The sequence below is a fragment of the Microcaecilia unicolor genome, chromosome 4, assembly GCF_901765095.1.
Source record: "Microcaecilia unicolor chromosome 4, aMicUni1.1, whole genome shotgun sequence".
In the NCBI taxonomy this organism is placed as follows: Eukaryota; Metazoa; Chordata; class Amphibia; order Gymnophiona; family Siphonopidae; genus Microcaecilia; species Microcaecilia unicolor.
In genome coordinates this window covers 358,373,214-358,397,993 of record NC_044034.1, presented here as the reverse complement: position 1 = coordinate 358,397,993, position 24,780 = coordinate 358,373,214, and the positions used below count along the sequence as shown (strand labels likewise).

The window sequence follows — 24,780 nt, the reverse complement described above, 5'->3', positions numbered from 1 at the left end:
TGTCCAATAAAAAAGGTATCATCTTATTTTCTTTTCCATGTTTTATTTTGTTTGATTTCTATTGGGTACGGTGTCGAATGCAGAGTTCCAAGAGTGCCGATATCATGCCCTACATAGCGCTTATTTCCCCCCAAATACAAGCCCATAGAAACCTCTCGTTTTCTTAGTGTCACCTACACGATAATACTTTTACTCATGCTTCCTGGCATTGCAATAAGATCCAGATGTTTTGAATAAAAATTAATAGGTATCTGAGGAACTTATTAGGCAGAAGACTAGTCTTTAAATCCACGGGGATGTTATTTAATTATTCCTAGCATTACAGGGTCTTAGGTAAAGAGATTTCCTATGCAAAGCATGTATTGTGGGGGTGGGGGGGGGGGGGAATGTATTCTAATTCATTGGTTGCAAGATACTGCACCTTCTTTTTGCCACTGGAGGAATAAATTACATATGCTAATGTTATGGAAATTCCGAGATGCTGCAAATCCCCTAAGAAACAAAAAGCGTGTTTACATTTTTGAATAGTTATCTTTACTCCTTATCACCCAGATCACATAGAGGGGCATAATCGAAAGGGGCGCCCAAGTTTTCCTGAGGACGTCCTCGCAGGATGTCCCGGTGAAGGGGCAGGGAAACTCGTATTATCGAAACGAGGCACCAGGTTATACAATAGCCCCTAGATGCAACGTAACGCGTAACTCCTGTTTCAGCCTAATTTTGGCGCATAGAATCCCTCCTATAGTCCACCTTCTTTGATACATAAGTGCGATGCCAGCTCCCCCCCAAACCCCCCACTGGACAGGGCACAACATGATAGGCGATTTTGATCATAAAGAGAGGGGAGGGAGATACCCAAACGTCCAGTCTTACTGGACTAATGTCCAAATAGTTATTGTATCAATCACTGCACTGGGGGGGGGGGGGAAGGGATTAAGGCATGACACCTCCTTAAACCCCCAGTGGCTGTTGTCCCCCTCCTGGTTCCCTGAAAGGAAAACCAAAAGGGGGAGGTTAGGAGGTAATGGTAGGTTAGGATTTGGGACATTGGGGGAGGGGGAGAAAGTTTGCAGTAATATTAGAAAAAGTTTACTTTTGTTAGGTCCAACCATTGCTAGCAGAACCGATATGTTAATATACCACTGCTTTTTGTATTGTTGGACCTTCTGAGTGGAATAGTCATTAATAAAAAGAATTTAGAATGATAACATAGAAAGATGGAGCCAACTAGTTAAAGGTGCGTTTAAATTGACCTGCTTGCTCAGTTTAAACCACCTGCTTAGGATGGGAGGTGGGGAAAGTGCTGGGCAGACTTATACGGTCTGTGCCAGGACCGGTGGTGGGAGGCGGGGATAGTGGTTGGGAGGCGGGGATAGTGCTGGGCAGACTTATGCGGTCTGTGCCAGGACCGGTGGTGGGAGGTGGGGCTAGTGGTTGGGAGGCGGGGAAAGTGCTGGGCAGACTTATACGGTCTGTGCCAGGACCGGTGGTGGGAGGTGGGGCTAGTGGTTGGGAGGCGGGGAAAGTGCTGGGCAGACTTATACGGTCTGTGCCAGGACCGGTGGTGGGAGGTGGGGCTAGTGGTTGGGAGGCGGGGAAAGTGCTGGGCAGACTTATACGGTCTGTGCCAGGACCGGTGGTGGGAGGCGGGGATAGTGGTTGGGAGGCGGGGATAGTGCTGGGCAAACTTATGCGGTCTGTGCCCTGAAAAGGACAGGTACAAATCAAGGTCAGGTATACACAAAAAGTAGCACATATGAGTTTATCTTGTTGGGCAGACTGGATGGACCGGGCAGGTCTTTTTCTGCCGTCATCTACTGTTACTATGTTACTAACAAAACTTATTACACTGGGGTAAATATAGCCAGCGTCGGTGAGTGTTTCGCTGACTGCCGCCAGCGGCTAACGCATGACCGGTTAAGTCAATTTTCAGAACCTTACCAGCCATGGGTTGTCGCATAAAGATAGGACTGTGTTTTATGCGGTTACCCTGGCCAAAATAGCCGATTTTCATTCAGGCGCTTAACTGGGTATCGCTGCTGAAAATGAGTGGCAAGCGGCACTGAAAATGAGTGGACAGCCCCAAACAAGCGATTTAACCGGTCAGTGGACATTTCTGGCCAGTTAAATCATTTTGAATATCAACCAGACCGCATTTCTCTAGTCCAGTGCCGACACGAGGTTCGTTCCCTGTAACAGCTAATGACCGTCTTGTTCTCTGGGTTGCAGGAGTCGGTTTTGACAGAGAGGCTAGCCTACGTTGCTCACTTGTTCATTCCCAATCTGCGCTACAGCGGAGGCGAAAGCTGAGAAGAAGGAAAACCATCTCCGGCATCCCGAGAAGAGTCCAGCAAGAAATAGGTGCAGTATTAAACCAGACGCTGGCTGGCCTGATAAAACCGTTCACTGGCTCATGGAAATTATTAAATTTGAGTCTTGATTGATAATCACACTCATTTAGCTTTTAGTTTGTATGTGTTTTTAAAAAATATTTTAACCAATGTTCATAAATTAGTAACTGTGTAAATGAAATGCAACTTATTTTAAGAATTAATGATGAATAGAGTGCAGGGATGTGCATTCATTTGAAGTTACAAAGGAAATGTCAACATTCCCACGTTTTGTCATTTTTAATTCACAGCAGCAAGACAAAACCTGAAATTTCAGGGGTTTTCCTGTGTCATAAATAGTGTGCATTATTTATGCAAGAGTGTGCGCTTTTGCTTAGGTAGCTCACCCGTTGTAAACAGAAGGATGCATACTTGTGAAATCGTGTTCACTATTTATGCAAGAGTGCATGCTTTTGCTCAGGTAGCACACCTTTGTAAGCAGAAGGATTCATACTTGTGAAATCGTGTGCACTATTTATGAAAGAATGTGTGCTTTTGCTCAGGTAGAGCACCTTTGTAAGCAGAAGGGTGCACACTTGTGAAATCATGTGCACTGTTTTGCTCAGGTAGCACACCCTTTGTAAGTAGAAGGGTGCATACTTGTGAAATTGTGTGCACTATTTATTCAGGAGTGAATGCTTTTTCTCAGGTAGCGTACCCTTTGTGAGCAGAATGGTGCATACTTGTGAAATCATATAAGTACACAAGTAATGCCATACTGGGAAAAGACCAAGGGTCCATCGAGCCCAGCATCCTGTCCACAACAGCGGCCAATCCAGGCCAAGGGCACCTGGCGAGCTTCCTAAACATACAAACATTCTATACATGTTATTCCTGGAATTGTGGATGTTTCCCAAGTCCATTTAGTAGCGGTTTATGGACTTGTCCTTTAGGAAACCGTCCAACCCCTTTTTAAACTCTGCTAAGCTAACCGCCTTCACCACTTTCTCCGGCAATGAATTCCAGAGTTTAATTATAATCATGTGTACTATTTAGGGAAAGGGACATGGGACTTGATATACCGCCTTTCTGTGGTTTTTGCAACTACGTTCAAAGCAGTTTACATAGTATATAGAGGTACTTATTTGTACCTGGGGCAACGGAGGGTTAAGTGACTTGCCCAGAGTCACAAGGAGCTGCAGTGGGAATCAAACCCAGTTCCCCAGGATCAAATTCCGCTGCACTAACTACTAGGCTACTCCTTTATGCAAGAGTGTGTGCTTTTGCTCAGATAGCGCACCCTTTCTGAGCAAAAGAGTGTGTAGTTGGGAAATACTGTACCCTGTTTGGGCTAGATTCAGTAAATTGCCCCCCCCCCCAAATTCCGCGCGGAGCACTAGTCTAAACAGCACTCTTGAGTTGTGCACCGTTTTTAGAATAGTGCTTAAAGCCAAGTTCTGCGCCAAACTTTGGAAGCGAGGATTTACAGCAACTGAAACCTGGTGTAAATCCTGGCATATAAGTTAGGCGCAAATCCTCAGAATTCTATAATACTGCAGACATCTTTAGTGAACGCCCCTACCCCGCCCATGCCTCTCCCATGGCTACGCCTCCTTTTGAGTTGCGTGCTATAAACTTTGTGTGCAGATCCTTATAGAATAGTGCCTAGCAAGATGTGCACGCAGATCATGATTGGAGCCAAGTAACTGCAATATTTGGTTATTAGCCCCCAATTATTGCTAATTAATGGCTCGTTACTCAATTACGCTGCACGCGCATTTTGGGCATGAGATTTTGGATGCAATATATAGAATCCAGGGATTTATATAAGAATGTGCACCTTTGCTCAGATAATGCACCTTTTGTGAGCAAAAGGGTGCATACTTGTGAAAAATTGTGCACTCTTGCAAGAACAGCGATTGTGCGATAGAGTGCATGCTATTTATGACTTTGCCTCCAAAATGAAAAACAATCCCATATACAATACAGCAAACTAAACAAAAAGAAAAGTTTTGGTTTGCCCACCCCTCAGACTGTGCATGTTTTTGACATAGTATCGATATAACCAAAATGTGTTTTGCTGTACTAGAACTGAGCACTGGAGTAAGTTGCGGATGTACTTGTGACAGTAGTGATAGCTTGGCTGGAATTTTGAAGGTCATCTCAGGTGTTTTCATTTCTGCTCTAGATTCCGACGAGTCACCTGTAACAAGAGAACGAAATGTGATTGTTCACGCAGATCCCGAGTTCTCTGGCTCTGTTGGCAGGCGATCTGGTACCAGAGACTCTGAGTGCCAAACTGAGGAGATTCTCATTGCTGCCCCATCCAGGAGAAGAATCCGATCCCAGAGAGGGCAGGGTTCAATCATCTCCCTCTCTCGTTCAGCTGGCAACATTGTAGATTTGACAGAGCGTGGTGACCCAATGTTTACTACCGCGGTGACCAGCCGCATTCGATCACGCAGTCTTCCTCGAGAAGGTGCTAGAGTCAGTGACGTTGGTCACAGTCTTGGTGCTAAAACTTCTACATATGAACCAGAACTCTTTTTGCCAAGTCCGGAGAAAGACAACGACACCATCACTAACCAGGGTTCACAAGAACACCAGCCGGTAGGTTTAACGTATTCTAAGCACCTGTACAGCCCGCAGCACACCTTGAGTGAAAGAGGCAGGTCGAGACTATCAAGAATGGCTGATTCTGGAAGCTGTGAGATTTCCTCAAACTCGGATACTTTCGGAAGTCCTCTCCACTCGATTTCCACGACAGGGGTCCTTTTGAGCAGTCACATGGATCCGAAAGACGACCATCAATCCTCTAGTGGTAACTGGAGTGGAAGTAGTTCAACCTGTCCCTCTCAGACATCGGAAACCATTCCGCCTGCTGCCTCTCCCCCGCTGACTGGCTCCTCACACTGTGACTCAGAGTTATCTTTGAATACTGTTCCCCACGCAAATGAAGATTCCAGCGTCTTCATCACAGAGCAGTATGACGATCAAATGGAGAAGGCCAGAGGTCACAGGGCAAGCTCTTTTACCTCTACAGTAGCAGATTTATTTGATGATCCCAACAACAGTAACGCAAGTGATAGTGAATGGAACTACCTACACCATCGCCATGATGCATCGTGCCGTCAGGATTTCAGCCCTGAATGTTCAAAGGCTGATAGCTTGGGCTGCCCGAGTTTTACAAGCATGGCCACATACGATAGTTTTCTGGAGAAAAGTCCATCTGAAAAAGATACCAGCTCTCACTTTTCCGTGGACACTGAAGGATATTACACCTCCATGCACTTTGACTGTGGTCTTAATGGTAATAAAAGTTATATATGTAACTATGCAGCCGTAGAATCTGAAGGTGGCCAGAATCCAGATACTGCGTCTAGTCTTACAGACTGCATTTGGCAGGATTACCTAAACAATAGAAGGCAGGGAAGACCAAGAATCTCTTTTAGAAAACCAAAGGCAAAGCCAACCCCACCAAAACGCAGTTCATCTTTGAGGAAATCTGAAAAGCGTACAGATGTTCCTGAGAAGAAAGAACCAAAGATAAGCAGCGTGCAGCAAATGCTTCACGCTTCCAGGGAAATGAAGCTGCCTCTTGAATTTTCAAATACACCTTCAAGTGTGGAAAACTCTAGTCAGGAACTGTCCTGGGTTAACCAGCACAGTGGCAATTTAAGGGATACCCAGCTTAAAGACGAAGGTGCTGAACAAACTCACTATGCAGATCTCTGGCTTCTCAATGACTTGAAATCTAATGATCCCTATAGGTCACTATCAAATTCAAGCACTGCTACGGGTACTACAGTCATAGAATGTACCAAGTCTCCTGAAAGTTCTGAATCACAAACGTCACAGTCTGGATCCAGATCCACCACCCCCTCCCTTCCTTCTGTTGAGAATGAGTACAAGTTGGCATCCCCAGAAACAATGGCTGGCTTAGCATCACCGTCCAGCGGGTATTCTAGTCAATCAGAAACGCCCACCTCATCTTTTCCAACAGCTTTCTTTTCTGGGCCCCTATCTCCAGGGGGCAGTAAGAGAAAACCAAAAGTTCCGGAAAGGAAGTCTTCACTCCAACAGTCCTCTTTGAAGACTGGAAATGTATCTTTGAGCAAAGATCTAGAACTTCCAGTTATACCTCCTACTCATCTTGACCTAAGTGCTCTTCAGAATGTCGTGTTTAGACCATTCCCTCAGAGCTCCAAGTTGAACATTCTCAACCACGCTAAACAGAACACAGGTGGGGACGCAAATATCACTAAGACTCCTCCAATCCTCGCCATCACTCCTTCAGTTCTGAAATCTGTTCACCTCCGATCAGTCATCGATCATGAGGACACAAAGCGAAAAGAAAATGGCTTAGAGGGTCTCCACACACGAGAACCCGCGCTAACAGTAGATGCCTTTCCTCCAAGCAAAATGGAACTGCCTGTGGCTAGCAGACCACTGTCACGCCACTACTCCATAGAAAATGACGTGCTACCCTATATCGACTCGTCACCAATTGAAACAAGCCCTGATATTGATCTTTCAGAAGAAAGTTCTGCTTTCAATGGAAAAAATACATACAACCAAGAAACCATAGTCCTGGCCAATAAGATTATTTTAGAAGCTACAATGGTAAAAGACCAAATAACTGAATGTGATGAACTTCTTCAGGAAACAGTATTGAGGGGAAACTCTGACCTTTTTATGGAGGGGCCTCAAAAAGACTTGGACGTTACAAGTGATATTGACATTGAGTTATCATGTAAAATATCAGGACCAAATGAGGTCCCTGGAACTGTGCAGGTTCTTCAGGAGCCACCTGTGGATCATGCACAGCTATTGGAACCAGAACCAATCAACAGAGTCCCGACCCAGTCTGAGTCACAGGAACACGTATCGGAACCTCTCGATCAGCTGAGAAGCCAGCTTGACTTGAGCAACCAAGATGAAGAAGTGCCTGGAAATTTTATCAAGTCTGAATTGGAAATCTCAACTGTAAATTCACTCAGTGAAAACTGTTCGAAGCAGGAAAATTACATTGCATCAGGTATTCCAACCAAAAGTGCCTCTGACGATAGCAGGGCAGAAGAGACGCAAGAAATGCAGGACGATGTGGATGAGGCTTCTTGGAAAGGTACGTTCTCAGCTGCTTCTTCAGTACAATGTGATTCCATAATCGTATAAAGGAAATCTTTTGACATCAGAAGAAAAACTTTGGGCCCTGTTTACTAAGGTGCGCTAGCCTGTAAAACACTAACACGCCTATAGTGCAGCTTAGTAAACAGGGCCCAATGTTATTAACTGAATGAAGTGCGTCAGCAGGATGGTATCTGGCTGATATTCAAAAGAAGTTATCCCCCTGAATTCTATAAAAGTGGCTAAAACTTGTGTGTTCAAATTTGGGCGTGTGCTCAATTTGCACGCTCAAATTACATCAGACGAGGGCGGGACACAGAGAGGAAAGGAGGGCCGAAGGGAGGCATTCTGCTGCCTCCAGCGCTGCTTTCATGGAGGTGAGACTGCGATTTCAATGCAGGGGGCAGATGGAGGGCGGGTGGGACTGCGGTGTCGGGCCCCTCTTGGAGGCCCGGGCCTGGGGAATTTTGTCCCCCCTGCCCCCCCCCCTTGGTGGCTATGTGTCCGGGTAAAACTGGACGTATGGTAACCCTAGACTTAGTGTAACTGCAGCTACCTAAATGCAGCAGGGACAACAGTAAGTTATGCATGTACTGGGAGTCCCACCCATGCACATGCCTCTCCCCACTTTAGGTAGATTGCACACCCTGTTACAGAATAGTGCTTAGGTGGTCTGCTCACACTTTCACGGGTAAGTGTGCATTTACATACAAGTGCTAGACATCTATATGTTGATGCTCGCAAGGGGCAAATGTAGGTGCCTAGTTCACAGAACTGGCCTTTTTAGTGGGTATTTTATAACGGGGGGTGTCTAGTTTAAGAGGGAAGTAGGCAACTACTTAAGCGTTATTTTATAAAAGTACATAAGAGCCTCCCTGTAAGCTGAGCAGGAGTCCTCCAACTGCATTGCTACCAGTAGGGGGTGGTGTTTCAATACTGTGCTTTCAGTTGCAAGGGACAGGCAGGTTACCTGAAGTCATGCAGAACTTGCCTGTTTCTCACTATTAATTTATTATTTATTTATTTATTTCAAAAGTTTATATCCCGCGTTAAGATCAAAGCAGGTTACAAAAGCAGTGGCGTAGCCAAGGGTGGGCTCGGGTGGGCCCAGGCCCACCCAGTAGCAGCACATCTATGATGTGGCTGGCAGGGATTCCCCAAGCCCCACTAGCCGAAAACTCCCAACAACTGTCCCTCCTGCATACCTTGTAAATACCAGATCTTCGCCTGCAGTGAGCAGCGACTGATACATACTGCTCGCACCAGCCCCACAGCCTTCCCTCTGATGTATTCCCACCTATGCGGAAACAGGAAGTTACATCAGGCTGTGGGGCCAACATGAGCAGTGTGTATTAGTTGCTGCTCGCTGTCAGTGAAAATCTGCTATTTAAAAGGTATGCAGTGGAGGGGGTGATGTTTGAGAGACCATATGGCATGCAGGCGAGAGAGGGAGAGACCGAATCACTTGCGGAGTACTTCTGCCCACCCATCTTGGGCCCAGGCCCACCCAAAATTGGGTGTCTGGCTACGCCCCTTTCCAAAAGAAATGCACATAATATCAAAACGTAAAAATCACAAAATACCCATGATCAAAATAAAATAGGGAAAACTGCTAAAGAAATAGACTTCTCCTTATGCAATAAATGCTTTTACAAAACAAAAGTTTTTAACAATGTCTTAAATTGTTGAGAGTCAGTGCCAGTGCCGTAGCGAGGGCGACTGACACCCGGAGCGGGTCGCCGCTGCACACACCCCCACCCCTGGGTGCAGCATGGCGCACCCCCCCTTTGGCACGGCGCACCCCCTTCGGCGTGCACCCTGCCCCCCCCCCCCCCAGAGCGCATTCTTACTTGAATTAGGAAGCGAGGGGCGGGCGAGAAGGCCGATCCGCCTCCGAGTGCACGCCGCTGGGAGCTGTGTCGGCTCCGCTGGTTCCCTGCTCTCTCTGCCCCGGAACAGGAAGTAACCTGTTCCGGGGCAGAGGGAGCAGGGAACCAGCGGAGCTGACACCCCCCCAGTGGCGTGCACCCGGGACGGACCGCCCCACCGCCCCCCCCCCTTCCTACTCCACTCACTGGTCAGTGCAAAGACTCAGGTAACCTGGAAGATGGTTCCACAAAGTCCCCCCAGCTACTGAAAAATTGAAAATGTGATAGTGAAACAGCATCCCCCACTGGCAGGACTGTGGGTGGAGGACTCCAGCTTAGCTTACAGGGAAAAGTGCATGTGTATCTTTACAAAATACTAGCATGTGGCAGAAATTGTGCCTAAATTGCAGACACAAACTTTTACACCCACTCCCAAGAGCAGGTGTACATGTCTGCACCTAGATTATATAAGTATGCATGTCAATTAGCATATTTTAGAACCTATGCATGCAAGCACCGCCTTTTTCAGGTGGCTTCTGTACACGCCATTATGTCAACACACGTTGGACGAAATTTTATAACTGGTCGTTTTCATGGCTAAGCCGCCACATACCTACGAAAGTGACTTTATACAAACTCCTTTAGGGTCGATTCAGTAAATGACGTCCAAAAAGCAGCACCAAAAAAAAAATCTGCACAGATTGCTATTCTATAAATGATGTTCCGAGTTGGGCGCTGTTTATAGAATAGCACTTAGAGCTGATTTCCGCGCCAAACTGGGGGCGTGAAACCTGGTGTAAATCTTGGATCCCCAGTGTACAGTAATACTGTGCACATCTTTACTGAACGCCCCTGACCCTCCCTTAGCCACTCCCCCTTTTGAGTTGTGCGCTGTAAGCAGTGCCGGCCCAAGACAAGATGCCGCCTGAGACAGAGGTAAGATGCCGCCCCCCCCCGCCCCCATTCACGGCGTTTACCTGTTTTGTCATGTTCTAACCCCGGCAGCGATTCCCATATGCAGCCCTGCCGCCGGCACCCGCCTTACTGCAGCTGCCTGACGAAACAGGAAGTTGCTTCAGATAGGCGGCCACAGTAAAAGGAAGAGGCGGGTGCCGGCGGCAGGGCAGCATATGGGAATCTTTCCCCCTCCGGGTTTAGAACATGATGAAACAGGTAAATGCCACAAACGGGGTGGCTGCTCCCTCAGGTGGCCTAATGGTCGGGCCCCTGGCTGTAAGATTTGCACACAGATCTTTATAGAATCATGCTTAGCAAGGTGTGTACGTAAATCTAAAATGTTGCAAATTAACGCCAGTAATCGATTGTTAGTACTCAATTATTGGTGCTAATTGGCTCATTACCCAATTTATTTGCATGCACATCTCAGGATCGTGTGGAAATTTGTATGCCTTTTATAGAATCCAAGGTTTTCTGCGAAGTGCTAACATGGTTGGCAAGTAAAATATTTTCACAGACTAGTGTCGTTTAAGGAACTCTGCCATCTTTTCCCTTATGAAAAGCATTGAGATTGTTTGCTCAAATAACGATGTCCCCGACTCACACGGACACTTTCTGTTTGAAGAATCTTCTCAGAGCGACGATTCTTTGGTTTCCCCGTTGAGCGAAGAGTCTCAGACTGAGGCAGATGATGTCTTTGTGTCTCCCAACAAACCCCGCACTACGGAAGATCTATTTGCTGTGATCCATAGGTGAGAAACTCTAGACCCACCGTAAGCGTGTTGCTGTTTTGTTTTTTTTTTGTTTTTACAAATTTCAGTAAACATGAATACAAATTGAATAGGAAACAGAGTGTTGCTGTTTCAGATTATAAATCTGAAGAGAGGTTCTGTTGGGGATAGACCTCTAGATGGGAAAGCAGACTGAGCCAGTTAACTCTTGCCCCAAGGATGAAGAGGCTCTAATGAGGGACGAACAGACATTTGAATTTCAAAATAAATTAGTCAGCATTGCTCATAGAAACAGAGACAATGAAGGCAAATAAAGAACCCATATAACCTATCCTGTGTGTCCATCCATACCATCTACTATTACTTGCTCTTCCGTAGATATCCTATATGTTTGTCCAACACTTTCTTGAATTCATTTGTCTCCACCACCTCCACTGGGAGGCTGTTTCACACATCCACCACCCTTTCCGTAAAGAAGTATTTCCTTATGTTACTCCTGAGTCTGGGGAAGATGCATCAATGAAACGTAAAAGTCATTAACGTTTTAGAAAAAACGATGGATGCACTAAAAAAACAAGTCGCACATGTTCAGTGCGGTATTCTAAAGTCGGATGCATGAAAGATTCGTTAAACTGGTGTAATCCCCGCAAGCGGTAGAGGAAACGCAAGCGCACAACCGCTAAACCTACGATATCACTGTGGCTATTGTACGTCCTTTATGGACGGCTTTGCCCCCCCCCCCCCCCCGCCCGAGGTCGCCGCTGCTCCCTGCTCCCCCCTGCATTAAAATTGAGACTTTTTTTAGCCAGCCCCGGCCCCCCTCTCTCCCTCCCTTCCTCTCTTTCTGAAAAAACAGCTCCCGCCATCCTCCGCCCCTGTGCCCCGCCCCCGAGGTCATCGCCGCCATTCCCCCCCTCCACCGGGCCTCTCCTCCGTCTTACCGGGCCCGTGCAGTGCCTCTCACCTCTGTGTGAAGGCGCTGCAGGGGCAAGAACAGCTGATCGCCTCCTCCGCGTACTTACGTCAGACGAGGGCGGGCCCAGGAGGAAGGAGGGACGTCAGAGACTCGCGGAGGAGGCGATCAGCTGTTCTTGCCCGTGCAGCGCCTTCACACAGAGGTGAGAGGCGCTGCACGGGCCTAGTAAGATGGAGGGGGGGCCCGGTGGAGGGGGGGAACGGCGACGACGACCTCTGGGGGGGCGGCGGGGGGCAGGGCACAGGGGCGGAGTATGGCGGGAGCTGTTTTTTCAGAAAGAGAGGAAGGGAGGGAGAGAGGGGGGGGCCAGGGCTGCCTAAAAAAGTCACGGTTTTATGCAGGGGGAGCAGGGAGCAGCGGCGACCTCGGGCGGGGGGGGCAAGGCCGTCCATACAGGACGCTCCTGATGAGCGTTTTTGCCCCCTCCCGATTTTTTTTATCATTGTTTTTGAGTGCTTTTTTGATACTGCGAAGGAGAAGTGGATGGAGGTGGGTTTGATGTGTTACTATGATAAGCAGAGAATTACATGTGTCCGATTTTTAAGCTCTTGACAGGTCTGAAGTGTTAGCCGGGCAGCCACAACGAGAGGTACAGACCTCTCGTTAGCTTTCCCGGAGTTTTCCTGTGTTAGGGCAAGCGGAAAACTTTAGTGCATCTCATTCCAGTAGGGTTTCTACACAATTTGCTCATCTGCATTCCGTTTTCGTTTGCTGCTACCGTCGTCGGAAAATGGCCTTTAATGCATGCCACGGTTAAAAAGTTGTTCGTTAAAGGGTTGTTAAAGGGTCGTTAAAGGCACGTTTAGTTTAGTGCATCTGGCCCTCTGTCCCCTCTTACCTTGCTCCTATGCCACCTCATTCACAAGCTTCCTTTCAGTTGAAAGAGACTCACCTCCTGTGCCCTACATATTGAGATCTTTAAGTCTGTCCCCATACATTTATGGTGAAGGCTACTGGCCATCCTGACTACAGACTCCATCCTGTTTATATATTTTTTGAGGTGCAGTCTCTTACAGAGACATCATCACCTCCTTTTTCCTGCTGCCCATTCTTCTCCTCGATTGTAAGTCCACTGTCGTGATTGAAACGCACATATCTTTAAACATGTGGGCAGGGTTTTGTATCGTAGTAAATAATCTTGCCATACGAGTATTCTTAAGTTGAAACCAGAAGAATAACAGGAAATTACTCAGGTCAGATTTCAGCTGAGGTGGTCCACAGTTTTCTTTTTTAAAATGCTCCATACTAGTTCTGGACATTTGATTCCATTTTCTGGATAGCGATTGGTGTTGAACATCCGCAATGCGACAACAACCAGTGCCACGCTCCGATAGCAGCGATATTGAGACTTGACTAAAATTATCACTGCCTTTTTGCTGCCCTAACATTATCTTGATAATTATCTGGCCTAGTGGTTAGGGTGGTGGACTCTGGTCCTGAGGAACCGAGTTCGATTCCCACTTCAGGCACAGGCAGCTCCTTGTGACTCTGGGCAAGTCACTTAACCCTCCATTGCCCCATGTAAGCCGCATTGAGCCTGCCATGAGTGGGAAAGCGCAGGGTACAAATGTAACAAAAATAAAATAGATACTATTGGAGATTCTACATGGAATTTGCTACTATTGGAGATTCTACATGGAATGTTGCTACTATTGGACATTCTGCATGGAATGTTGCTAGTGGAATAGCAACATTCCATGTAGAAGGCTGCGCAGGCTTCTGTTTCTGTGAGTCTGATGTCCTGCACGTATGTGCAGGACGTCAGACTCACAGAAGCATGAGCCTGCGCGGCCACATTGGTGATCTGCAAGGGCCGACTTCTACATGGAATGTTGCTAGTGGAATTGCAACATTCCATGTAGAATCTCAAATAGTAGCAACAGTGGAGGAGTGGCCTAGTGGTTAGGGTGGTGGACTTTGGTCCTGAGGAACTGAGTTCGATTCCCACTTCAGGCACAGGCAGCTCCTTGTGACTCTGGGCAAGTCACTTAACCCTCCATTGCCCCATGTAAGCCGCATTGAGCCTGCCATGAGTGGGAAAGCGCAGGGTACAAATGTAACAAAAATAAAATAGATACTATTGGAGATTCTACATGGAATGTTGCTACTATTGGAGATTCTACATGGAATGTTGCTATTCCACTAGCAACATTCCATGTAGAAGGCTCACAGAAACAGAAGCCTACGCGGCCGTGTTGCTAATCTGCAAGGGCAGGCTTCTACATGGAATGTTGCTAGTGGAGGAGTAGCCTAGTGGTTAGTGCAGCGGACTCTGATTCTGGGGAACTGGGTTCGATTCCCACTGCAGCTCCTTGTGACTCTGGGCAGTCACTTAACCCTCCATTGCCCCAGGAACAAATAAGTACCTGTATATGTAAGCCGCATTGAGCCTGCCATGAGCGGGAAAGCGCGGGGTACAAATGTAACTTAAAAAAAAATATATATATGTTTAAAAAATTTTTATTCTGCTCTATCACCAATGTTCTATGCGGATTATACCATCAACATACATAATAATCATACACATACACACACACAAACAATACTCACACTACATATATCACATATTTGTACTGCAACATCACCTCCCTCTACAGTTCCTTTCTCCATGACAGACCTTTATCTTCCAACATTACCCTCCTTCATACATACACCTGTCAAGAAATAGTTTTTTAAAACCTTTTTTTTTTAATCACCCATCTCCTGAATCTCTCTTAATTCTAACGGTAACTTGTTCCAAATTTGTGACCCAGCAATATAAAAGATAGAATTTCAAAACTGCTCTAATTTAACAATTAACTATAACATAGATTTTTATCTCATTTTATACAAGTTGCTTTAGTACATGTTATACAATAATCCGGAAACTAATTACCATCATAGCACATCCCATTAACCACACTGAGCAAAAGGGGAGAATTTTGAAAAACTACTACTACTACTATTTAGCATTTCTATAGCGTACAAGGCGTACGCAGCGCTGTACAAACATAGAAGAAAGACAGTCCCTGCTCAAAGAGCTTACAATCTAATAGACAAAAAATAAAGTAAGCAAATCAAATCAATTAATGTGTACAGGAAGGAGGAGAGGAGGGTAGGTGGAGGCGAGTGGTTACAAGTGGTTACGAGTCAAAAGCAATGTTAAAGAGGTGGGCTTTCAGTCTAGATTTAAAGGTGGCCAAGGATGGGGCAAGACGTAGGGGCTTAGGAAGTTTATTCCAGGCGTAGGGTGCAGCGAGACAGAAGGCGCGAAGTCTGGAGTTGGCAGTAGTGGAGAAGGGAACAGATAAGGATTTATCCATGGAGCGGAGTGCACGGGAAGGGGTGTAGGGATGGACGAGTGTGGAGAGATACTGGGGAGCAGCAGAGTGAGTACATTTATAGGTTAGTAGAAGAAGTTTGAACAGGATGCGAAAACATAGGGAGCCAGTGAAGCGACTTGAGGAGAGGGGTAGTATGAGTAAAGCGACCCTGGCGGAAGACGAGATGGGCAGCAGAGTTTTGAACCGATTGGAGAGGGGAGAGGTGACTAAGTGGGAGGCCAGCAAGAAGCAGATTGCAGTAGTCTAAACGAGAGGTGACAAGGGTGTGGATGAGGGTTTTGGTAGAGTGCTCGGAAAGAAAGGGGCAGATTTTACGGATGTTGTAAAGAAAGAAACGACAGGTCTTGGCGATCTGCTGGATATGAGCAGAGAAGGAGAGAGGAGTCAAAGATGACCCCAAGGTTTCGAGCTGAGGAGACAGGGAGAATGAGAGAGCCATCAACAGAAATAGAAAACGGGGGGAGTGGGGAGGTGGGTTTGGGGGGAAAATGAGAAGCTCGGTTTTGGTCATGTTTAATTTCTGGTGGCGTTGAGACATCCAGACAGCAATGTCAGAGAAGCACGTTGAAACTTTGGTTTGGATGCAAGGTGAGATATCAGGGGTAGAAAGGTAGATTTGGGAGTCATCAGCATAGAGATAGTAGGAAAAGCCATGGGATGAGATTAATGAACCAAGGGAAGAAGTGTAGATAGAAAAGAGGAGGGGACCAAGAACAGAACCCTGAGGTACGCCGACAGGCAGAGGGATAGAAGCAGAAGAGGATCCACCAGAGTGAACACTGAAGGTGCGGAGGGAGAGGTAGAAAGAGAACCAGGAAAAGACAGAGCCCTGAAATCCAAGTGAGGACAGGGTATCGAGAAGTACGCTGTGATCGACAGTGTCAAAAGCAGCGGAAAGATCAAGAAGAATGAGGATGGAATAGAGACCTCTGAATTTAGCCAGTAATAGGTCATTGGAGACTTTAGTAAGCGCAGTTTCGGTTGAGTGGAGATTGTAGTGTGTCAAGAATAGCATGTGAGGAGAGAAAATCAAGGCAGCGGCGGTGAACAGCACGCTCAAGTAATTTGGAGAGAAAAGGGAGGAGGGAGATGGGTCGGTAATTAGAGGGAAAAGTAGGGTCGAGTGAAGGCTTCTTAAGGAGAGGTGTGACCACAGCATGTTTAAAGGCAGCAGGGACAGTCGCAGTGGAAAGTGAGAGGTTGAGAATGTGACAGATAAAAGGAATAAGAGCAGGTGAGATGGCATTAAGAAGGTGGGTGGGAATGGGATCGGAGGAACAGGTGGTACAAGTAGTGTGTGCTTATCCTAGGGCCAGTCCAACCATTAGACATGACTAGGCACTCGCCTTGGGCAGCAAAGAGCAGCTGCAGTCAAGGCAAAACAGTAAGTCCCAACAGCCACCCAAAATTAAACCACCATCAACACATACTTCAACCTAGCTTTTTTAGAGGATGTTTATGTGGAGATCATGATTGTTGGGTTTAATTATCAAAATATTGAAAGTGGGGGCTGCAACCTAGGGGCCTGAAGGTTAATGGTGGGGGGAGGGGGAATTTAAGGCTGAAAGTTCACCTAGGGCAGTGGTTTTCAACCCAGTCCTCAGGGACCACCTGGCCAGTCGGATTTTCAGGATATCCACAATGAATATACATAGAGACATTTGCATACAATGAAGGCAGTGCATGCAAATCTACCGCATGCATATTCATTATGGATATCCTGAAAACCCAACTGGCCAGGTGGTCCCTGAAGACTGGGTTGAAAACCACTGAGCTAGGGCACTCCCTGCCCCTACAGCTGCTTTGGTTTACCCACATAAAGCCCCGCCTCTTGACTGGCAGAAGCGGGGCTGGTGGTTGGGAGGCGGGGTTAGTGCTGGGCAGACTTATACAGTCTGTGCCCTGAAAAAGAGATACAAATCAAGGGGCTGTTGGTTGGGAGGCGGGGCTAGTGCTGGGCAGACTTATACAGTCTGTGCCCTGAAAATACAGATACAAATCAAGGTAAGGTATACACAAAAAGTAGCACATATGAGTTATCTTGTTGGGCAGACTGGATGGACCGTGCAGGTCTTTTTCTGCCGTCATCTACTATGTTACATGGGGAAATTTCTCTCCTGGATAACAGATGCACAGTAAATTAGAATTTTTTTATTGTTCATAGTCTATTCATTAAGAATTACATTTTATTTACAGATCTAAAAGAAAAATACTTGGAAGGAAAGAGTCCGGTGACACAGCTGCAAAGACCAGATTAAGAGCTTCATCAGGTAGCAGTCCAGGAACACCAGTAAGCACTCAGAAATCTCCTGGTCCAATATACAGAAATGCCAAAAAGTCCAGCACATCGAATGAAGAGTTCAAACTGCTACTGTTGAAGAAAGGCAGTCGATCAGATTCTAGTTATCGAATGTCAGCCACTGAGATACTGAAGAGTCCTATTATGGCCAAGTCTCCTGGCGATCTACTTGCCGATTCCTCTCCAAGCTCCGCCGAGCCCACCCAAGCATCGCCGGTTGCTGACGCGTTATCTCTCCTCTCTCCCTGCTCCCCTAGAGCCGGCATGGAGGGATTCTCTTCCAAGAGTATCTCCGTGTCTGCTTCTTCCCGGGTCGGGCGCTCCCGGATTCCGCCAGCTGCCAGCAGCAGCCGTTATAGCGTACGCTCTCGACTATACAATACCCCCATGCAAGCGATCTCCGAAGGGGAGACCGAGAACTCAGATGGCAGCCCGCACGATGACCGATCCTCTCAAAGTTCAGCCTAGGTCATGGACAGCCTGGAACACGCAAACATCAAAAGTACTTGAGCTCCTGCGAATGGATGCGACTGTCGCGTGCAAACTCTAAGCTGGCTGCAGAATTGCAGGGCAGTAGGTTGCTGTGGCTGTTTATTTCATGTTGCCTAAACTAGAAAAGGTACACTGTTTCCTGAATTTATCTTTTCAACTCCAGATATTTTTTTTCCGCTCAACCTATTTGTCTTAAAAGATTTCTTAAAGAATCTGGCAGAAGAAAATGCTTTTCAACGTAGCTTATGTAGGACATATTAACCCCCACTGTAGTGCTTCCCTAGAAGAGAAAAGAGATGAAATCTCTTGGGAATTAGTATTTTTGTACATTAAGATAAAATGATGCAAGATTTAAAAGAAATTAAGAAGCATATGTAAATACCATATTTTTGATAAAGCTTGTACATAAAATTATCAGGAAGAGTGGGCCGATGATTTTTCGGCATTTAAAAAAGTAATACTATGTTTAACAAAGCCGCTAGAGATACAAATATTATTGTATTCTGTGAATACCATTCTCATATCGTGCCACACGTCCATGTCCACTTGGAAATTTATGATCAGAAACCATAATTCAGTTTTCTTTCTTTTTAAATGACAGTATAAATAGGGCACATCTGAGAATATCGAGTACAGAGTGCGGAGTTCAAACTGGCGATGTTGACGGGAAGCAGATGTGCAGGGGACAGAGTGCAGCTGTGGCCTGGTGCGAGATTATTGCTTTTCTGCACTTGTGGTCTTCTGTTAAAGAAAAGATATTTAAGGGGGGAATTTATCAAGGTGCGGTAAAAGTTCGCCTTGGACCGCACCTTGACTTAAGCGCCGGATTCAGCAACCTGCGGGATCCCAGTAGCACAGGTTGCCGAATCCCGTGGTAAAAGAATAACGCTGCTCGCGAGTCAGCTCATAAGCAGCGATATTATGTGCCCGCCACTGATATCAAGGTAGCCCTTTGAGGAGGCTAGGGTTACCATATTTTCCCCAAGAAAAAAAGAGGATACGTGCCCCTGTCACACCCCTGCCCTGCCCCTGCCACTTTGACACCCCCCCCCCCAAAGAAAGCCAGATTCCCGGGGCTGGAATTCGTTGCCAGAGAATGCGGTAAAGGCGGTTAGCTTAGCAGGGTTTAAAAAAGGTTTGGACGGCTTCCTAAAGGAAAAGTCTATAGACCATTATTAAATTGGACTTGGGGAAAATCCACTATTTCCTGGATAAGCAGTATAAAATGCTTTGTACTTTTTTGGGATCTTGCCAGGTATTTGTGACCTGGATTGGCCACTGTTGGAAACAGGATGCTGGGCTTGATGGACCTTTGGTCTGTCCCAGTATGGCAACACTTATGTACTTGTAGACCTCTTTTGCTCCTTGCACTGATTCAAAATGGCTGCCGGGAGTTCAAGCAGTGACCTTGCAAGATTTCTGCGGAAGTCTCACAAGGCTACCGCTTAAACTCTCGGCAGCCTTTTTAAATCAGTGCCTGGAGCAAGAGAAGTCTACAGCCGCACTGGGCAGGAAAGAGAGGGCTCTTTCCTGCCCCAAAGAGGTTGCTAGACCACCAGGTCACCACACTATAATAGAGGAGGAGGATAGGACACCCCTGAGGCAAGCCCATTCCCTGCCAGCCTGCCTGTTCGTCCGCAAATCTGGACAAACTGGTAGGCTGGCAAAACCTGCCTGGATGCCTGGCCGTGTCCTCAAAAAGAGGACATGTCCAGGTAAATCTGGACGTATGGTAACCCTAGCAAAGGCTACCTGGGGGGGGGGGGGAGAAGAGCCCTGCTTTGGTATCCTGAGAGCATCGAGACACAGCTTTGCGGCCCGATGAACCCAGAAGATGAAATAACGGCAGCAAAAATCGGGGGTTATTTTTCCATGCTTTTTGGGTCCTAGCATGACTTGCAGTGTATCACCACAAGTCGCATTAGGGTATTTGCATAGTAATGAGATGCAAAACATTCATTTGTATGTTTTGCATCTCATTACTGCCTAACGCTTGGCAACTTAAATATCGCTGTGGTATTTTATGTCATGCATTAGGGCTGTTTACGTCGTGTTAAGGGCCAGATAATACAACTTAAGGTCCTAAAGCTGCTTGATAATTTTCCTTTCCTAAATGTAGTTTTTGTTTTCAAAAATGTTGCTATACGTTGGGTGTAGCTGTAATCATTTAACGCTGTGCATTTTCTAAATACCTACAAAAATCTGAACTTGACTATCGTAATTTTGCTGCCATCAACGTACATAGTGCTGTACAGCAAAAGAAAGATAAAATCAGCCATTATGGGAACTATCAAGTTGTACAAGAAACACAGAAATACCCAAGTGTAGAAGGTCCCTAGCCCAGAGGGTGTATAACCGCAAGGGGAAATGACTCTCTTCACAGGATTGGATGTTTTTCTCTGCTCCTCCCAAAGCTTCTCTCACCAAGCTAATCCATCTGGCTGCAGAGAGCCGTCAGGTTCAGTTGATTTAATTGGAAGGAGCTGGGATGGCACCATTATCTGCAAACACTGGTGTTTTCTTTTTGTGTCCTCCCCTTTGAAAATGCAAAGCTTACAACTTCCAAAAGCATACAGTGCAATTGATCTCTCCGCCACCTCTTGTAGACAGGCAGAAAGAGACTTTTGAAGGTGACCCTTCTAGTGCCAGTCTGCAGGCAGGCAGGTGTCACTGGGGCAGTTGCCAGACAAAACTTTCCTGGGTGGGAGGGGCACAACATGGGCAGGCCACGGGCATGTCACCAAACATCACCCACACTGTAGAATACTATCGTTTGCGTGTGTTGATTGGCGCACCTGGGCAGCACCCACTTACAGCAGCCACTAACTTGGTGTAAGCGATCAGACCTAAACTTTTGGCGTGCAAGAAGGAGGTTTCTGTAATGACGTAAGCACACGTTAAGTGCCCTTTACAGAACTGGCACTAAGCCTGCCCCATTGCGGCGCCTACTTCATATATATTTTAGTTCATTTATCATCTACGTTTTCTGCAGTTTCTGTATAGCCGGACATCCTGAGCCCTTCCGGCTTTGTCTTGCATTTGGGCAGACTGTAAAACAGGAGGATTACGCAAGCCAGAATCCACTGCGTGTTCATAACAAAGCGCCAATGTGGCCCAACAATACACAGGCATCCCTTGCTTGGCCAAAGAACCCAACAGATCCCAGATGAAGGTCACACAGCAAATAGTTGTCTAAAATAGACTCAGGTTTCGCCCAAAGGCTGCATCAGGGGTAACAGTAATAGGGACTGAAAGCAAATTCTCCCTTATTGGCCATTTTATTTCCACAAAACTGCAGATTCCCAGGCCTGCGCTCATCTTTAGAAAACACCTCTGACCTATGAGGAAATTCTAAAGCAGCTAGGGCTCTTCAGCTTGGAGAAAAGGCGGCTGAGAGGAGATATGATAAAGGTCTATAAAATAATGAGTGGAGTTGAATGGGTAGATGTGAAGTGTCTGTTTACACTTTCCAAAAATACTAGGACTAGGGGGCATGCGATGAAGCTACAATGTAGTAAATTTAGAACGAATCGGAGAAAAGTTTTCTTCACTCAATGTATAATTAAACTCTGGAATTCGTTGCCAGAGAATGTGGTAAAGGCGGTTAGCTTAGCGGAGTTTAAAAAAAGGGTTGGACTGCTTCCTAAAGGAAAAGTCCATAGACCGTTATCAAATGGACTTGGGGAAAATCCACTATTTCTGGGATAAGCAGTATAAAATGTTTTGTACATTTTTGGGATCTTGCCGGGTATTTGTGACCTGGATTGGCCACTGTTGGAAACAGGATGCTGGGCTTGATGAACCTTTGGTCTTTCCCAGTATGGCAATACTTATGTACTTATGACCTGGCAATGCCCCTCCCATGGCCACACCTTTTTGAGTTATGCACTATAAGGTTTGCATAGAATAGCGTTTAGCAAGATGTGTTCACAAATTCAACTTAATGCAAATAATTGCTAACACCCAATTATTGGTGCTAATCAGCTAATTAGCCAATTTAGTTCTGCACGCATTTCAAGATAGCATGCAGATATTTGTGTGCCATTTATAGAATCCGGGGGATAGGGGGTAATTCCATAAATTGGGCACCAATATTTAGGCAGTAAGGGCCAGATTCTGTATATGGCGCCTAAAAAAATGCGCTTAAACGTATTCTATAAGCTGTGCCTAGATTTAGGTGCAGTATATAGAATTCACTTATATCCCGGCACCTACAACTACATGCATCCATTTACACCACCGAAAATGTGGCGTAAGTCCCTGCACGTATATTTACACGCACTGGGCCATAGTCTGTAATAATGCATGTAAATTTCAGAACGCCCACAAAATGCCTATTTGCCCGCCCATAACCACGCCCCTTTTGCGTGCGTGCTTTAGAAGTTAGGCAAACTGTGTTGCAGAATCTGCTTAGCGAGTTGTGCATGTGAATTCTAATTGTTGCCAATTAGTGCTCATTATTGCTTGTTAAGTGCTGTTAAAATCTCTGATTGGCTTGTTAAGCCAATTAAGTTACGCCCATGGTTATAGAATACGTCCGGATTTCTGTGTCGATTTCTAGGCACGCTATATAAAATCCGGCAGTAAATATGTGCCTAATGGACTAGAATTCTGGCATATACGCCTGCAAATGCGCAACATACCCACATTAACTGCCAGTAATCCAGCTCTGCTATTCGCAACTGCAGGCATATCTTCAGCATATCCTACCCGTAACCTCCGCTCTCAAGATAAGTCCCTCCTTTCAGTACCCTTCTCCACCACCGCCAACTCCAGGCTCCGCCCTTTCTGTCTCGCCTCACCCAACGCGTGGAACAAACTCCCCGAGGCCATACGCCAGGCCCCCTCCCTGCCCATCTTCAAATCTCTGCTTAAAGCCCACCTCTTCAACGTCGCCTTCGGCACTTAACCTCTACACCTCTACCCAGGAAATCTAGACTGCCCAACTTGACATTTCGTTCTTTAGATTGTAAGCTCCTTTGAGCAGGGACCGTCCTTCTTTGTTTATTTTGTACAGCGCTACGTAACCCTAGTAGCGCTCTAGAAATGTTAAGTAGTAGTAGTAGTAGTAGGTGGGCGTTCACATGGGTGGAGTCTAAGCACAATATGGGTGGGGCTCACACATCCTTTTACTTAAACCGCCTTGGCCTTTTGATAGTAAAGGCAGTATATCAAATTTTAAATAAACATAACAGATGGAGTACTATGGAGGGAATGTGGGCTGAGATACATGTCTGAATGGTGGCCATAAGGTGTCTCAAGGCACTGCCACCCCCCCCCCCCCCCCCCCAGCCATAACAACCACCCCCACCCTTGTGCCGCAGCTCCCATGCAGAATGGACAGAACAATGTTCATCTGCGATTTTAATAAGTGACGTGCATATCTCTGGAATCTAGGTGCAAGCATTTACGCCAACTCAGTGGTTGGCGTAAGTCCTCGCAACTAATCATATATAATATGCCCCACATAAGTGCCCCTTTATAAAATTACCCTCATAAAGACATGTTTTGTCTATAAAAGTATGGGGCCTGATATTCATAAAATACTGAGCTCCTCAATTTGTGTTCCAAAGTTATGCTCGTATATTTGAGCCCTATTTTCAGCCAAACCTAGGAGTCAAAGTTTTCAGCTGCAAATACATGTTACTTTAGGTCAGTCATTCCCAGCCCAGTCCTTGGGTCACATCTAAAGTCCCATCGGGTTTTCAGGATATCCATAATGCATATGCATGATAGATCTGCATGCAATTATTTTGATCTGACTCATGAATATTAATTGTGGATATCCTGAAAACCCGATGGAACTAAGTGTGCCCAAAGAGCTGAGTTGGTAATGGCTGATCTAGGTGCTTATAAAGTTAGTCCCACCTTTCATTTGCCTAGATTTATGAGCCTAATGTATTGAACACAGTGCTGAAAATGAGTGATAAGCTCCTAACTTTTTTCCCCACCCTAAATCCGAACCAGTTGTCAGCCTCACTTTATGCTCCTATATTTAGGAGCAAACCCCGCTGAGCTGGCTGGTCACTGATATTCAGCAGACTTAACCGGGTAGAGCCGCTGAATATCTCCGCTAACTGGCCGTCCCCTAATTGGCTTGGTTAGGGGTGGAGCCAGCACTTAGCCGATTAATGTCAATATTCAGTCTGTTAGCTGGCTAAGCTCTCCTTTTACAAAGCCACGCTAGCGATTCCGGGGTGGCAAAAGCGGTGAAGTCCGTTCAGTTCCTACGGGCGTCGTTGCATTTGCCGCACCGAAATTGCTAGCGCAGCTTTGTAAAAGGAGCCCCAAGTAAGCATATACAGTTAGGACTGCAAAACAGCTGACCTAACAATGCACCAAGTTAACAGTCGGAATATCGTCTGGTTCTAGTTAACTTCTGGATCATAAATACCTTCAAGTTTATTAGGATTTACTAATCCGCCAGTCCAGGGCTGGCCCAAGGCAAGATGTCACCTGAGGCAGAGCTTGCATGCTGCCACCTCCCCCCCCCCCCCCCCCCCCCCGGGCCAAGATGCCGCCCCCGGGCATTTTACGTCGTCACGGTGATGTCCCAAACCCAGCAGCGCCAGCGATTTCTATATGCTGCCCTGCCGCTGCCAGCACCCACCTCTTCCCTTTACTGAGGCTGCCTGAGCGAAACAAGAAGTTACTTTAGGCGGCCACAGTAAAGGGAA

At 46.4% G+C, this 24,780-nt stretch overlaps 1 protein-coding gene across 1 annotated transcript in view; it reads left to right on the top strand.

The window, feature by feature from the left end:
• NHS (NHS actin remodeling regulator) overlaps positions 1-18,079 on the top strand; it is a 343,921-nt gene extending 325,842 nt beyond the window's left edge. Inside the window, exons 6-9 of the mRNA XM_030202296.1 lie at positions 2,230-2,361; positions 4,519-7,455; positions 10,908-11,034; positions 17,509-18,079. Coding sequence (XP_030058156.1) covers positions 2,230-2,361; positions 4,519-7,455; positions 10,908-11,034; positions 17,509-18,079 — 3,767 coding nt within the window. The remainder of the gene's footprint in view (positions 1-2,229; positions 2,362-4,518; positions 7,456-10,907; positions 11,035-17,508) is intronic.
• Positions 18,080-24,780: the final 6,701 nt, after the last annotated feature.